Source organism: Myotis lucifugus, unplaced genomic scaffold, assembly GCF_000147115.1.
Source record: "Myotis lucifugus unplaced genomic scaffold, Myoluc2.0 scaffold_38, whole genome shotgun sequence".
NCBI lineage: Eukaryota > Metazoa > Chordata > Mammalia > Chiroptera > Vespertilionidae > Myotis > Myotis lucifugus.
Window position 1 is genome coordinate 7410165 of NW_005871086.1, and position 17489 is coordinate 7427653.

General features: G+C 37.0%; 1 protein-coding gene across 2 annotated transcripts in view; it reads left to right on the forward strand.

Moving 5' to 3' along the window:
* The window catches only part of FAM98B (family with sequence similarity 98 member B), a 34231-nt gene that overhangs the window by 2195 nt on the left and 14547 nt on the right, over nucleotides 1-17489 (forward strand). For both annotated transcript variants that reach the window (XM_014454756.2, XM_014454757.2), the window contains exons 2-4: nucleotides 8100-8245; nucleotides 9375-9509; nucleotides 15677-15855. In XM_014454756.2, coding sequence (XP_014310242.1) covers nucleotides 8100-8245; nucleotides 9375-9509; nucleotides 15677-15855 — 460 coding nt within the window. The remainder of the gene's footprint in view (nucleotides 1-8099; nucleotides 8246-9374; nucleotides 9510-15676; nucleotides 15856-17489) is intronic.

The window sequence follows — 17489 nt, forward strand, 5'->3', positions numbered from 1 at the left end:
TATAATTGAACAGTGTTTTAAAATACTGTCTATGTATGATTGTAAGTAATTTTCTATTGTGATTGAAACGTGAGATATCATGAAGGTACTTTAGTTTGTCAGGTAACTAAAGGGAGGAATTAAAAGCAGACATCTATGTGAAAGAACAGTTTAGTGATATGGTCTGTTATAAATGGTAGGGTAAAAATAACTTAGTTTTCTCATCTGTGAAAGGATCTGAGATTTCAGAAGTCTCTTTCAGTTCTGAGAGTCTCTGATTTTGTACCACAGTGGATCTCAACCCTGATTGTGCATCAAAATCATGTATGGAGCTTGTGAAAAAATGTTCTGGTTTCGTATATGCTATAAGCTGAGTGAATCATGATCTTTTTTTGGGATGCAGTACAAGCATGCATTTTTTAAAAAAATATATTTTATTGATTTTTTACAGAGAGAAAGGGAGAGGGATAGAGTGTTAGCAACATCAATGAGAGAGAAACATCGACCTGCCGCCTCCTGCACACCTCTTACTGGGGATGTGCCCGCAACCAAGGTACATGCCCCTTGACCGGAATCGAACCTGGGACCTCTCAGTCCGCAGGCCTATGCTCTATTCACTGAGCCAAACCGGTTTGGCCAAGCATGCATTTTTAAAAACAAGCTTCACAGCCTAGGTTGCAAACCACCATTATGGAGAGAAGTTTATTTCAAATATTTATTGAGCACAACTCTATACTGTTCTGAGAGGTCCATGGTAAGCAAAATAGGTCCTTGTCCTGTGGAGCTACAGTCTAGTGGAGAAACAGACATGATCACACAGATATTTATTAACGCTGATAACAAGTGTTTTAAAGGAAAAGAGCAGGATGACATAACATGACAGGAGGACCTATATAGTCTTAGGGAGGTTAGTTATAGATTTCTGAGGAGTTGGTATTTGAGTTGAAAAAGAAAGGGTGAATAGGAGTTAACTAGGAGATGTTGGATTGGAAGGGAGGACAAAGGTGTCCTTACAGTGAGAACAAGAGGAAAGGAGCATGCTGATTAGAAGAACTGGAAGGAGGCTAAGAGGCCGGAGGGCAGAGAGCAAAGGCCAGAGTGGTGAAGACTGGATTGGAGAATTAGGTGAAGACTAGGGCATGCGGCACCTTTTAGGCTATGTTGTGGTTTTCTTATTTGTCATAACGGCAATGGGGCATGTTTGAGGGCTTTATTTATTTATTTTTTAATCTTTATTGTTGAGAGTACTGTATTACAGATGTCCTCCCCCCCCGCCCCACTGCCCCCCTTTTCCCGGATTCCACTCCACCCTAGGCCTTCATCAGCCTGTTGTCTGTGTCCATGGGTAATGCATGTATGCATGTAAGTTCTTTGGTTAATCTCTTCTCACGCCCCCTCTCTCATTTCCTCTGAGATTCCTCAGTCTATTCCATGTTTCTATGCCTCTGGTTCTATTTTATTCATCAGTTTATTTTGTTCACTAGATTCCTTGTTCATTTATTTTTTTATATTTATTGCCATTTTACTGTTCATATTTTTTATCCTCTTCCTCCTCCTCCCCTTTTCTCCTCCCTCTTCCTCCCTTCTTTTCCCTTCTCCTCCTTCTTCCTTCTTCCTCTTCTTAAAGAATACCCTTCACCATTTCATGTGAACTCCTTTAGCTTTTTCTTGTCTGTGAAGCTCTTTATCTGACCTTCAATATTAAATGATAATGTTGCTGGTAGAGTAATAATCTTGGTTGTAGGTCCTTGCTATTCATCACTTTGAATATTTCCTGCTAATCCCTTCTGGCCTGCAAAGTTTCTGTTGAGAAATCAGCTCAGTCACATGGGCACTCCCTTGTAGGTAATAACTGCTTTTCTCTTGCTTTTAAGATTCTCTCTTTACCTTTAACCTTTGGCATTTTAATTATGATGTATCTTGGTGTAGGCCTCTTTGGGTTCATCTTAATTGGGACTCTGTGCTTTTGAACTTGTATGTCTATTTCTTTCACCAGGTAAGGGAAATTTTCTGTCATTATTTTTTCAAATAGGTTTTCAATTTCTTGCTCCCTCTCTTCTCCTTCCAGGAGGGCTCCTGTGCAGGAGAACTTCCCCCTTCTGTTTGTCCCCCCGCCCTCCCCGCCCCTGCTCCCCCTTCCCCACACACACACAGAGTCTCAATGTGGCTTCTTTAATTCTCTAGTTGTAGAACTTCTGTTCAGCCAGATTTCAGGCGGCTCTGAATGATGGTTGTTATGTAGCTTAGTTGTAATTTTGATGTGGTTGTGGAAGGAGGCGAGTACTGTGCTTACCTATGCTACCATCTTTATGATTGAAGGATTTTAAATAAAAAAGGGAGTGATTAGATGTCTAGTTTGAAAAGTTACCTCTGTCAGCAAGGTGGAGAGTGGATTGGAGAATTTAGTTAGTATAGGCAAGAAGTGATGGTAGCTTAGTGGCAGTGGATATGGAAAGAAGTGCATTTATAGGGCTTAGTGATTGATTGGATATTAGAGCTGAAGGAGATGATGGTATCAAGGATTCATTTCTGCAATAGGCATTTATTTAGCACCAAAATGAAATATATATTGGAATCTAAATTGAATAGGGAAGAAAGTAAAGACAGCAGAGAGCTAGTCAATGCAGAGAATGTGGAGGAACCAATGGAATGGAGGTAGAGATGATATTAAAGAGTAGTTATAGGTGACTGGTCAAAAGAACAAGCTGAAAGCATAGATAGTAGGTTGTGGTCAGGAAGTGACATATTTGAATTAATGATTTCCAAGATGGAGTAGTTCCAGGTGATAGCAAGGTCTAGGACAGTGATGGCGAACCTATGACACGCGTGTCAGAGGTGACACGCGAACTCAGTTTTTTGGTTGATTTTTCTTTGTTAAATAGCATTTAAATATATAAAATAAATATCAAAAATATGTCTTTGTTTTACTATGGTTGCAAATATCAAAAAATTTCTATATGTGACACGGCACCAGAGTTAAGTTAGGGTTTTTCAAAATGCTGACACGCCGAGCTCAAAAGGTTCGCCATCACTGGTCTAGGATGTAGTGGCAAAGGATGGAAAAGAGAAAGTTAGAGAATTGAGAGCTCAGGGTACTGGGTAGGGTATATGTGTGGACTCTGAAGAAACTTAATATAATGACAAAAAAAGAAAAAAGGGATGGAAAGGAAAAGAGAGCACAGGGAATGTTGGGGAGTACCCAAGAGATTGGTAGATGAAAATCACAAGAGAAAGAGGGTGGCAAATCTGACTGGCTTGAGCCTGGAGAGAGCAGCAGATATTTTTAAGAAAATGAGGGAGCAATGATACGGATGCTATATTGGGAAGCAAGGAGGACAAACCCTGCCATCTGATGGAGAGAGTAAACTAGCCAAAGCTAGGGTGGTAGGGATAATCTTTCTGAGAAGAGATTGACAGTATAGGAGAGTTGCTGTTTATGGATGGAACATAGTGGAAGAATTTGGGAAGCAGGGAGAAGTGGAGAACAGGATCAGAGGCAAGCCAATAGGTTGGGCAGATGACAGGGGAAAGGATCTCATGTTTTATACTAGTATACTGGCTAATAAAAATAGAAAACAAAGTAAATTAGGATCTGGCTGTGTCTTTGTGGAGGTTTGCCAATGGCCCTAACAGACTGAAGATTGGATCACACAGTTTGAAGTGTCAGGCCAGCAGCTATGGTTCCACTGTATGGAGGACTCCTGGGGGAGGCTGGCCTAGGGGAGGTATCTCCAATGTGGATAAGAGTAGCACTCTCCTATAAATAGATACTAGACAAACTAGCAAAATAATAATACCTTTTAGGACATTGTGGCAATTAAATGAGGCAATATACATAAAGCACATAACACTGGCCTACTATAAGAGCAGTTTATAAATTTTAGTTGTATTGTGATTGTTATTAGATGTTAGGTTTGTTAAATGCATTTTTTTTCTTTATATCGATCTGATGAAACCAGAGGCATTAAGGATTGTGGGGTTTTCTCCCTCTAAATCAGCTGTTCTCAGCCTGTGGGTCGCGACCCCTTTGGTGGTCGAACGACCCTTTCACAGGGGTCGCCTAAGACCATCCTGCATATCAGATATTTACATTATGATTCATAACAGTAGCAACGTTACAGTTATGAAGTAGCAACGAAAATAATTTTATGGTTGGGTCACAACATGAGGAACTGTATTTCAAGGGCCAGAAGGTTGAGAACCAATGCAATTCTTTATTTCTGGTGATTTAATCAATTTTGTTGAATTGTGGTTGGCATTTGAGTGAAAATAGCACCAACTATACGAATTAGATACATTTATTCAAGAGTTTATGATTATTGCAGAAATGCAAGCAAGTAGGGGGAAATAAAGATGTTTACGATTAAATCTCAATGAGAGGCACTGTAAGACATGGAAGAAAGGTAACTGCATAGAGGAACCAGTTTTGTCTAGAGGAGCAAAGACAGTGGTCTAGTGACTAGACCAGTGATGGCGAACCTATGACACGCGTGTCAGAGATGACACATGAACTCAGTTTTTTGGTTGATTTTTCTTTGTTAAATGGCATTTAAATATATAAAATAAATATCAGAAATATAAATCTTTGTTTTACTATGGTTGCAAATATCAAAAAATTTCTATATGTGACACGGCACCAAAGTTAAGTTAGGGTTTTTCAAAATCTGACACACCGAGCTCAAAAGGTTCGCCATCACTGGACTAGACTCTAGTCCTAGCTCTGCCTTTACCTGATTGCATAACTTAGCCAGGTTATTGGCTTAGTTTCCTTAATAGTGTAGGCAGAGTTTATAGTTCACATGGAACATTTGGGTTCATATTTGGGTTTAAATTATTATGTCCTCATCTAGTTATTTTCTGACCCAGAATTAGGATAATACTAACTTCAAATTATTGCTGTAAACATTAAATGAATTATAAATAAATATATTTATAAATATGAGTATATATATTTATAAATATGAATATATATATGTGACTAGCACTTTGCCTAGCCTAGTACTTATAAAGCAGGTATCCTAACCTCATTAACCCTTAATTTCTTACCTGTAAAATGGGGATTTGAAAATATCATGAGATATGACCAGAGAATTCAGAGAAAAGGAAATGCAAATGGCCTATAAACATGTGAAAAGATGTACAACCTTGCTCAAAAGAGAAATGTAAATTAAAACTATACTGAGATACCAAATAGTCAAAAATCCAAATGTTTGACAATTGTGGTGAATTATGAGGAATGGGTACTTACACAACCCCTGTAGAAGAAAATATAATAGTATCCAGCAAAATTACATATCCATTTACTCTTTGACCTAACAGTCCCAACTCTAGGAATCTATCCCAGATATATACTGACAAAAATCTGCCAGTTTTTATAATAGGAAAACGATGTACTAACCCAAATATCTTTCAGTCAGGGCATAGTGAATAAACTAGGGTGCATCCAGACAGAGAGGTACTATTTGACAACAAAAATTATTGAGTAGTATTTCCGTTGATCTCTAGTATATGTAAATATGTGTATGTGAATATATATGTGCTTAAAGCACGGAATAGGACAGTATGTAGAAGGCTACCTTTTATCTAAAAAAAGGAAAAGTATATGTTTGTTTTTAAAAACATTGTGGAATGACATCCCAAAACTAATAAATGTGGTTACCTTTGGGGGAGGGAGGGAACCAGAGTAGAGGCAACACAATTGAGATTGTTAAGTAGATTTGTCTGAATGTACCTTGTTTTGTAAATTAGACTTTGAAACCATATAAATGTCTTACGTAATTATAAAGCAAAATTAAAAATGAAATCAGAACAAAACAAGAGACAAATTTCTAAATTGTAAAGCAAAATGAAACTAAGGTCTGTTGATATGTTGAGTAGGTGGTTTAATCACAGAAAGGAATTTTTAAAAATATGTCCTTACTGGAATATATTCTAAAACATAAAAACATAAATTGTTTTCAGTGATTTTGTTGTTAGTAAAAATGCTGATTTTCCTACTCTGAAACTATATGTAGCTTATATTTTTTACTAGGATTATGTAAATGTTATTAGAAACCATATTTTTTTTATTGAAAATAGATAAAAATAGTAAAAAACCACAATTTTAGAGAAAATAGATAAAAATACAAAACAAATTAAGTAAAAAAACCCCACAATTCTAAGTTTGAATTGGAAATAGCAATGTGAAATCCTGATGTAAGTTCTTTGAAAAAGCTTCAGATACAGTGACTAACCTTTAGTACCAGGTTGTGTACTCTAAATACCATTAAAAAGAATCAGGGCTTCTTGGAGAAATGGCCAATTACAAGTACAGGACAAGAACATCTTGTCAAAGAAATCAAGGAAAGTATTCGAAGAATACTGGGGATAAATCAAAGAAGAATGGCCTCTCACTAACCAAAGGTAGGACTGTTTGAAAAGAAAAATAACTACAGTGGATTAAAACTCATCAAATATGTTAAAATCTATAAGTTTATAATGTGAAACAAAAGCTCAGTTGCAGAAAGAGGAATAAAGTAGAAAACATATCTAATTCAATTAAGATAATTTATAAGATGGTTAAAAAATTTAAGGTACTATTCAAGTAAACTTTGTAGCAGTGTTTGAAAGTATCCTATATAATAAAGGTAATATGCAAATTAACCCTCACACCATCACAAGATGGCTGCCTACAACCAGGCCGGCAGGGGGGTTAGTGAGGGACGACCAAACGACTTAATAAGCAGGCTGCATGGGGCGACCAGGCTGGCAGGGGGATTAGTGAGGGATGACCAAACGACTGAATGCAAGAGGGGGCAGTTGGGGGCAACCAGGCCGGCAGGGGGGGCAGTTAGGGGCGACCAGTCCAGCAGAGGGGAGCAGTTGGGGGTGACCAGGCCGGCAGGGGGGCCAGTAAGAGGTGACCAGGCTGGCAGGGGGGTAGTTAGGGGTGACCAGGCCAGGCCAGCAGGGAGGGGGCAGTTGGGGGCAACCTGGCTGACAGCGGGGGGCTGTTAGGGGCGACCAGGCCGGCAGGAGGGGCAGTTAGGGGCGATTAGGCTGGGAGGGGCGGGCAGTTAGGGGCAACCAGGCAGGTAGGCAGGTGAGCGATTAGGAGCCAGTGGTCCAGGATTGTGAAAGGGATGTCCGACTGCCAGTTTAGGCCTGATCCTGGAGAGGGTGCAGGCTGGGCTGAGGGAAACACCCCCCATGCACAAATTTTGTGCACTGGGCCTCTAGTCTACAAAAGCTCAGTGACCGAACAGCAGAACGACCAGAACAACTGGTCAACCAGTTGCTATGATGTGCACTGACCACCGGGGGTCATATGCTCACCACTCAGCTGATTCCCACAGGCCACGCCCCCCCACCAGTGCATGAATCTGTGCACTGGACCTCTAGTAAAATTATAAAAGAAATGGTTTAGGTTAAAATGATCTTATAGGTCAGTGATGGCGAACCTTTTGAGCTCGGCGTGTCAGCATTTTGAAAAACCCTAACTTAATTCTGGTGCCGTGTCACATATAGAAATTTTTTGATATTTGCAACCATAGTAAAACAGAGACTTATATTTTTGATATTTATTTTATATATGTAAATGCCATTTAACAAAGAAAAATGAACCAAAAAACTGAGTTCGCATGTCACCTCTGACAACGTGTGTCATAGGTTTGCCATCACTGTCATAGGTCTTTTTCAACTTTAACTTTTTAAATTTAAAATTTGCATCTGTTTTGTCACTACTTCCTTTTTTCTTATTCCTTTAACCAGTATAATTATTAGACTTAGCTCTATTTGACTTTATTATATGTAATGTTTCTCTTAAAATTGGTTGATAATTTTACTAAAAGATGTTAAAATATAGGGAAAAAGCCAAATGTTAATTATATAGAGCACAAATCAGTAAACCATTTCTATAACAGAGCATATAGTAGAAATTTTAGGCTTTGCTGGCCATGCTATCTCTGTCACAATGACTCGATTCTGCCATTGCAGTGTGAAAGCAGCCAGAGGCAGTCTGTAAATGGATACGTTTATCAGATGTACTCTAATAAAACTTTATTTACAAAAATAGGCAGTAGGCTGTGAGAAAGAATATGAGGTTTTTGTTAATTTTTAACCTTTTATGTCTTTCTTTCTAGGTATAAGGGACCACTGTTAGAAGAGCAAGCCCTTACCAAGGCAGCTGAGGGTGGACTATCTTCACCTGAATTTTCAGAGCTCTGTGTTTGGTTAGGCTCTCAAATAAAATCATTATGCAACTTGGAAGAAAGTATCACTTCAGCTGGTATTGCCATTGTTTTATTTACTTTTTTGTTTAATAGTAAAATGAAATGATAGCTTATGATTTACAGTTTTATCTAAAATGTACTAGAAAAAGAAAAATCTATACAAAGAAAAATCATTGATATTAAGAACTTCAATATATTGTATTAAATGCTATATTAATCCAAAATTCATTCTTAAAATTTGTATAAGATTATAAACAATTTCTATTTTTCTGCTGTCTTAACCGTAGTATTTTTAAGAAAAAGTAGACTCTGAATTTGGTTATTTAAGAAGTTTAATATTTGAATGCTGCTTATTTTGGATTAAGGTGGTTTTTTTTTTTGTTTTTTTTTTTTTAAGTACATGTAATCCCTAATTTAAGTTGTATTACAAAGCCTATAATTCAGGACATGGATTCACATAGGAATGATCTTATAAAATATTCCTGTACTTGTTCATAAAGTTTAATGCATTGCTGTCTTGGTAACTGGAGTCATTGTGGGTCTTTGGTAGAATTTCAGATGGTGTAATAAAATGAAAAAATAAATTATTGGGCATTTGCTAGGGGACAAAGTAGACTTCACTTTTGAAGCTGTCTTTAAGTTATTTTTTTTCTTGCCATATCTAATAGAATTCCCTCGAAACTAAGTAAGATAAGCTAAATTCAAAATACATGACACAGGCTCCCATATAATTAGGTTATGAAAGAAAGATAAGCAGTGAGGCTTAATTAGATGACTGCATTTATGATCTGAATCCATAGAAATATCATTAGCTCTGAAACCAGTTAATAATTATAGCCATAATAATGTTTTTAATATTTTTATTACTCATACAAAAATATTCCCATTTTATCTGATTTATGGAACATATATTGGAAAATGCTAATCAAATTTAAATATAAAAATATTTATAATCTCATAATTACATATTTATATTCTTAAATTGATACTTATGTTTCTGAATTTAAGTGTGACTTTCTAAATGTAGAAATTATTTGGTTACCTTTACCTAAGCTTTGGGGTCACACATGTAAGGATTTAATGTCAAAAGGAAAATTTAGAATTGAATGTGAACTTGTAGATTTTATAGTATCAGATTATATGGTAAATATTCAGTAAATGTTTTGTGATTTTTCTTTTTTAAAGGGAGAGATGATCTAGAAAGCTTCCAGCTTGAGATAAGTGGTTTTTTAAAAGAAATGGCATGTCCATATTCTGTACTCATATCAGGAGATATTAAAGAGCGTTTAAAAAAGAAGGATGACTGCTTGAAACTTCTATGTAAGTTCTTTCTTTGAACATTTAAATGCATGTATTTGATCCTTGTTTTAAATTTTTAAGTCAAAATTTATGAAATTTTATTAATGAAGAATTAGATATCTTATATAATTAAAAGGTTTTAATATTTAACTTAAAATATGAAGATGACTCGGATATTTATATAAAGGTAGTATAAATTCTAATAAATTCTACTAGTGTAAGATTTCTAACACAAGATTTATTTGACCTGTTTGTGATTTATGTAGTATTTTAATAATTTTTTCCTTTACTTAATGAATCTCCTAGCATTTGTGACTAGGTGGCTAAAGTTGGTCATTTCTAAAGTTCTATCCTATCCTAATAAAAGACAAACATGCAAATTGACCGTACTTTTGCTACGCCTTAAGCCACGCCCACCAGCCAATCAGAGCGACTATATGCAAATTAACCCAACCAAGATGGCGGCCGGCAGCCACAGAGCTGGAGTGAGCAGGAGGCTTGCTTGCTCCAATGATGGAGGAAGCCAAGTTTCCCCGCCTGCCGCGGCCTGGCTCTGAGCTCCACTGAAAGCAGCAAAGTTTTAATTATAGAAGGTAAACAAACCCCAGATACCTGCTTTCAGCCAGCTGTGGCCACGGAGCTGGAGCGAGCAGGAGTGGGTTGCCCCTGGCGATGGAGGAAGCCAAGCTTTCTGAAGGCCTCTGCTAAAGGCAACAAAGTTTCAATTATAGAAGGTAAATCCCAGGATAAAAAAAAAAAAGAAGAAAAGGAGAGGCTGAGAGCTTATGTCGCCAGGGTGCTTGGCCAGCCTGAAAATGGCCCTCAGCCCCTCACCCAGACTGGCCAGACACCCCAGTGGGGACCCCCCACCCTAAAGGGGGTGTGGCCAGCCTGAAAACAGCCATCAGCCCCTCACCCAGGCTGGCCAAACCTCCATGGGGTGAGGGTCTCCACTGGGGTGGACATCCTCCGAGGGGTCCCACACTGCAAGAGGGCATAGGCCGGGCTGAGGGACCCCCTGAGTGCATAAATTTTTGTGAACCGGGCCTGAAATTCTTTGAAACTAAGCTACTAAGCAGATTATTAGATCTTGCTTTAGTGATAGTCTTTGAGTGATAGTGGTAGATTCAGAAATATGTGTTGATCATTTACTATTGTACCAGAAACTACTCTAGGCATTAGGAGTATATCAATTTAAAAAAAATTGCACCCTTGGACCACAAGAGTTCTAGTGAGTGTGGCCTGTTTTTCATTCTTTAAAATTTGTATTTATTGATTTAGAGAAAGAATAAGAGGGAGAGGGGAGAGAGAGAGACATTGATTTGTTGTTCTACTTATTTACACATTCTTTGGTTAATTCTTGTATGTGCCTTGACTGGGGATTGAACCCACAGCCTTGGAATATCAGCATGATGCTCTAATCCAGTGGTTCTCAACCTGTGGGTCGCGACCCCTTTGGCAGTCGAACGACCCTTTCACAGGGGTCGCCTAAGACCATCCTGCATATCAGATATTTTCATTACGATTCATAACAGTAGCAACATTACAATTATGAAGTAGCAACGAAAATAATTTTATGGTTGGGTCACAACATGAGGAACTGTATTTAAAGGGCCAGAAGGTTGAGAACCACTGCTAATCAATTGAGCTTCCTGGCCTGGGCACGTGTGGCCTATTTTCATCAGGGGTTAATTTGGAGTAAAATTATCCTATATCCAAACAACTACCATTAATAAAAATCCATTTATTTGCACTGGGTCCCTTCAAAACTTTTTTAATTTTATGCTCTTTTGAAAGTTCTGCAAACAATGACCATTTGAAAGAATTTTTCTAACATCTGTTATTGAAGATTTCTATTGTTTTAGGTTGTACCATTTATAAAAAGATCCATGTGATGATATATTCCTTGTAGGCTCCAGTGTTAGTAATGTTTGTTGTACTAGAGCAGGAATTGTGTGTGTTTAACTAGGGATGCCAGAAGTGTTGACATTTGAATTACCTTGTGTGTTGGGTGGAATAAATATTATGTCTTCCCCCTCATTTCTTATACTATTTTCCCATCTTCCTTCCATTCAGTGTGAGTCACTGACTTAATGTATTATTGTTATTAATGGGGGGGTCATAGTATCCCTTAGGTATATTGGAATAGAAAGGAAGCTAAGAAGCATGGCCTAGAGCAGTGGTCAGCAAACTCATTAGTCAATAGAGCCAAATATCAATAGTACAACGATTGAAATTTCTTTTGAGAGCCAAATTTTTTAAACTTAAACTATATAGTTAGGTACATTGTTATTAACTTAATTAGGGTACTCCTGAGCTGGCCTTTGCTAAAAACGTCCTCAATCTGATTGAGGTACGTTCGCTGAGGTCAACCCCTTCCAACTCTCCCATCCACACTAGTCTTATAGCCATTCTCACTCAACTCGTGCATGAATCGCGCGCGCCTCCCCCCGCGCTGCGTATCCCGCGGCCCACCTGCGCTGCGTCAGACGGACACCCCCCACTTCTTCTAATGCCACTTCTTCAAAATAGACTCGCCCAAGCCAAAAACCGACTTCTACGCATGGGCCACGAAGTTTCATTCGCACTGTACGTGCGCGCATGCACATGGTATTTTGTGGAAGAGCCACACTCAAGGGGCCAAAGAGCCGCATGTGGCTCGCGAGCCGTGGTTTGCCGACCAGTGGCCTAGAGGAACTTGCATGTTCTTTATGCCAGTCAGTGAGAACTATGGAATTCATCATGTTTCCCTTTTTCCCTTAACTGTGAAGAAGCTCAGCAATAGGCTTCTTCAATAGGTAAGATAGGCTTCTGGTGCAAGTAAAGTAAAGAGGAGATAGAGGAGAAGTTGGTATAGCTTTTCTGATTATGAAAATACATGCTTGGGGGTGGGGTAAGTTGGAGAGTTAGTGTTAAAGGGGTACAGAGTTTTAGCTGGGGAAGATGAAAAAGTTCTGGAGAAGGATGTGGTGATGGTTGCACAACAGTGTGAATGTACTTAATGCCATTGTACACTTAAAAATAGAATGGTAAATTTTATGTTATGAAGTTATATATTAAGAAATTGCATGCTTATCATAGAAATCTTACAGAGTAGATAAACTTGTAAAGAACAAAATCATTTATAATCTTACTTCTCAGAGAGAATTGTGAATTATCTTTTGGCATATTTTCTTTTCCTTCTCTCTTTCCTTTGTCCACCACATTTAAATAAGATTGAGATCTTGTTACAGATATAGTTCCTTCTCCTCTTCCTCTTCAATTAATATATTGTGAGCATTTCTCCATCACTTAATATTTAAAAAATATTTAAATTGGCTACATAACATTCTATGCTATGGACATAACATTTATTTAATAGGTTTCAAATTTGGGTGTTTTATTTTTTTCTATTTTACATTCATTTATTTATAATTTTGGATTACTTTTACTTAGATTATGAACTTTTTTTTGTTAATCCTCCCCTGAGGATATTTTTCCACTGATTTTTAGAGAGAGTGGAAGGAAGGGGGAGAGACAGACAATGAGAAAGAATTATTGATGTAAGAGAGACACATTGATTGGTTGCCTCCCGCACATGCCCCCACCCAGGCTGGGAATCGAGCCTGCAATCACTGTATGTTCCCTTGACTTGAATCGAACCATCAACCCTTCAGTCTGAGGGCTGACGCTCTATCCACTGAACCAAACGGGCTAGGGCTAGATTATGAACATTTAAAAAAAAGATCTCTGGTCTAGGTATATATTGCCATATTTTGCTCCAGAAAGGTTATACCAATTTTATCAGCATCTATTCCATTTTTATCTTTGGTTTGACTGTGTTGAAACATATATAAGAACCTTCTTCATTTTCTTGGAAGTGTGTGCAACATGTATTAAATAAAAAGGGCCGAATTCCTTACTATGTGGAGAACTTTTGTAAATCAAGAAGAAAAAAATCTGGAAAAATATATAATGTACATAAGACAAAGGCATTCTATAGAAAAACTTTTTAAAATCACTTTTAAACATGAAAGTGAAAGTTTTATAAAAAAACAAAATGATAGGATATCATTTTTTTTTTCACTTACTGAGTTAGCAAATACCTCCCCCCCAAAAAATGTTTTTAAGTCATAATAAAGTTTGGGGGACTAAGCATTCTTATATACTATAGGCATTAGAGTGTGGTGGGAGAATAACTGGTACTACCTCTGGAAGGGTTTATTAATACCATTGAAATTCACCTGCCGTTTGGCTTGGCAATTTTATGATTAGGCATACATATTTATTTCCCCAAGTGTACAAAGATATATGAAAAGGATGTTCACTATGGCATTGTTTGTAGTGGTTAAGTAGCAATGGCACATCTTTGCAGTGATACATATCTTTGCAATGATACCGTTTTATAGCCGTAAGAATGAGAACAGATCAAATGTGCTGATGTGGAATGGTCTCTAAGTTATATTGGTAAATAAAAATTGAATATACAGAACATTTGTAGTATGTCTTGTAGAAAAAAAGAAAAGTGCATAGGTGGTAGATACATATATTAAATATACATACACATATATGCCTAAAAAGATAGCCAAGAAACTAATGATGATTTCCTCAGGGAAAGGGGAATCTGAGGATCTGTGGTAGGAAGAAGACTTTTACTGTATTGTTTACTATCTGCATGGATTAGCATTTTAAATACTAGACTGAACTCTTGTTTGTACTGTTATATAGAGCATGCTTCCATAGAACAAGGTGGACTTCAGCCAAGGTTCTATACAGAATATAAATTTTTGAAGAACTGGTGATTTGTTTTATGAAATTTTGAAATCAGAGAGACCTTGGCATATCCTCATAAGCAAAGTTTGATACTTATTGGTCTTAACTTTTTGTGGGCTCTTTAGACTGTCTGATGTGTAGATTGCATGGAGAAGTCTTTAAATCAGTGTCTCTCAATTTTGTCTGCCCATGAAAATCACCTTAGGTGTAAAACAAACCACACAGATGTCCTATTCCTACTTCAGATCTGGTTCAGAATCTCTGAGGATGGGATCCTGGCACTTACTAGTATACTTTTAAAGTTTCTCAGTTACTTCTTCTGCTTAGCTGAAGTTAAAATTACTGTACGTATTAAATTATGGTGTGTGTGTGTATATGTAACTTTAAACAAATAAAAACAAGCAGAACCCTAATATTTTAACAACTGTGGTGAAAGTTAATTTAAAATAAGACTATAACCATCTAAGATTTTGAGTAATTTTCTTAAATATGTCTGTTGAAAGACTTAAATGAAATGGTGACAGTAAAGGGGTGGTCTATCCTGAAGGCAAATAATCAAGATTACTCTATACTCTATCTGCTTGTAGATTAGTTAGAGCTATACGTTCTCCCCTGGCTTGAGCAGTCTTTGTATATGAAAGAGAGAATATATTATCAGAATATTACACATTTTTATACATTCTTAAATTATTGATTTACTGGTGTGTCTCTCCTACTGCACTTTAAACTATGGGTAGGCACAGTCTTTTTGTTTGTTTGTTTTCTTCCACTTTATTATTATTTTGTGTGATAAGAATACAGCATAAGATCTATCCTCTTAGCAAATTTTTAAGTATTTAAAAATTACAGTACAGTGCTGTTAACTATAGCCACAATGCGATGAAGTAGTGGATCTCTAGGACTTATGTTATATAATCTGATCACTGTGTATCCAACTTGGCTTATGGGGACTTATGCCAACTTCCCTCTGATTTTAAAAGTCATTAAAACAGATCACTAGTTCTTAAAAAATTTATATTTCACTAATAACTCTGTTTCACCGTCCCCCTGGCAACCATCATTCTACTTTCTGTATTATGAGTTTGACTGTTTTAGATTTCTCGTCACAGTGACATGTAGTATTTGTGCTCCTGTGTCTGGCTTTTTTCACTTTGCACAATGGCCTCCAGGTTCATCTATGTTGTTACAAATGGCTGGATTTCCTTTTTTTAATGGCCGAATAATATTCCTTTGTATGTATATGCCACATTTTCTTTATCCATTCATCTGTCAAAGAACACAGGTTGTTTATTATCTATATCTTGGTTATTGTGTACATGGTAATGCATATCTCTTTTAGATCCTGACTTCAGTTCCTTTGGATATATGCCCAGAAATGGGATTTTTAAGGAGTTTGTGTACATTTTAACATTATTTGTTTTTCCTTTTTCTTATAGTATTTTTAAGTACAGAGCTTCAAGCTTTACAGATATTACAGAACAAGAAACGTAAAAATTCTCAATTAGATAAAAACAGTGAAATTTATCAGGAAGTTCAAGCTATCTGTGATACCCTTGGTGTTCCCAACTCAGCAACTTCTGACATTCCACTTATGTTAAACCAAGTGGAGTCAAAGGTATTGTATTTGTTTTATTTTTCTTTCCCCAAAATTTAACTAAATGCTAACATGTAAATGTTGTATTAAAATGTGCTGCCGAAACCAGTTTGGCTCAGTGGATAGAGCGTCGGCCTGCGGACTGAAAGGTCCCAGGTTCAATTCCGGTCAAGGGCATGTACCTGGGTTGCGGGCACATCCCCCGTGGGAGATGTGCAGGAGGCAGCTGATCGATGTTTCTCTCTCATCGATGTTTCTAACTCTCTATCTCTCTCCCTTCCTCTCTGTAGAAAATCAATAAAATATATTTTAAAAAAATGTAAATATTTCCTTTTAAGTATAAGATATACATTCCATTTCACGAGAGTTTATCTTCATGAAAACTAAACTTTGGATTTGGAGTTAATATGTTTGTGACCTAATCTGCCTTAGGCTTTTGAGAGTTGCATGATAGAAATCACTTTGCAAATTTAAGGATCCCTTTCCTAAACAAGGTTGAAATACACCATAGTGAAACAAGTAGAGTTATCCTATAAGGTCAAAGGCAAATTAAATTTTTTTAGTGGATATTGTTAATAGAATTGCAATGTAGTTCTCGTTGGCAGCACAATTTTTGGTGGATAAGTATTTAGTGTTTGTTGTAGAGTGAATGAATGAGTATTCTAATGGAGTGAAAACCACAAACTACCTACTTCAAGCTTTTTGAATTATTTTCAATTATTAAACTACCCTTTTTCTTAGTCGAGCCATATGTTAGCGAGAATTCTACTCTCACAGACCAAATTCTGACCTAATTTCTAGGTTTTATAGGAGCCTCGTAAGGGAATGATAAGAAAATTCTCACCTTAAGAATAGGTATTAACACTCCATGTTTAGACATACTGCTTTAAACTAAAACCTTAAGTAAAGTATTTTTTTTGCATTGATTTTTTTATGAACTGAAAAATAAAAAATATTTGCCTTAATGAATGTGAGAAAATTTTAGTATTAAGATGAAAGCAGTATTAGAAACTCTTTTGGGGGGCAGAGGTAGAACTTGCAAACCATGTGCTCCTACCGGGAATCTGACTAGTGACCTCTTGGTTCCTGGGTCAACGCTCAACCACTGAGCCACACCAGCTGGGCACAGCTAAAAGAATTAGTAAGTAAATCCCAGCTCAAAAACACTGTTCTAGAGTTAACAAGTTACTCTTCAGAGTTTCTTTTCCCCTCATTTCCTCTGGATTAGCAATGATCTGGTATTGGCTAAAATGTTTGGGGACTGTTTCACAATGAAACAGATTTCTGGGCTCTTTCTAAAGGCTTTTTCCTTTCCTTTTATGGGTTCCAGTTGGTATTAATAATTTCCCCAAACCTCTTTTCCCTACTTAAGGCAGGCTATAATGCCTGTGTTCAAATGCTGACAGGTTAATTATAAGGTAGTTGTTACTGGAGTCATTGTGGCTAAATATTTACTTAAAAGGACTTCCTTTTCCATTCAGTACCTATCAAAAGGAAATATTTCCATATTTTTTTCTTTTATGTGTTTGCAAAAATAATGAATTTTGTATGTGGTGACTATAAGTTAGTGGGCTTGGTCTCCTATGGTGTCCTGCTGAACAATGAAACCAGAATACTTATAATTGGAATGTGTACATAGTACTTAACTGAGAAAA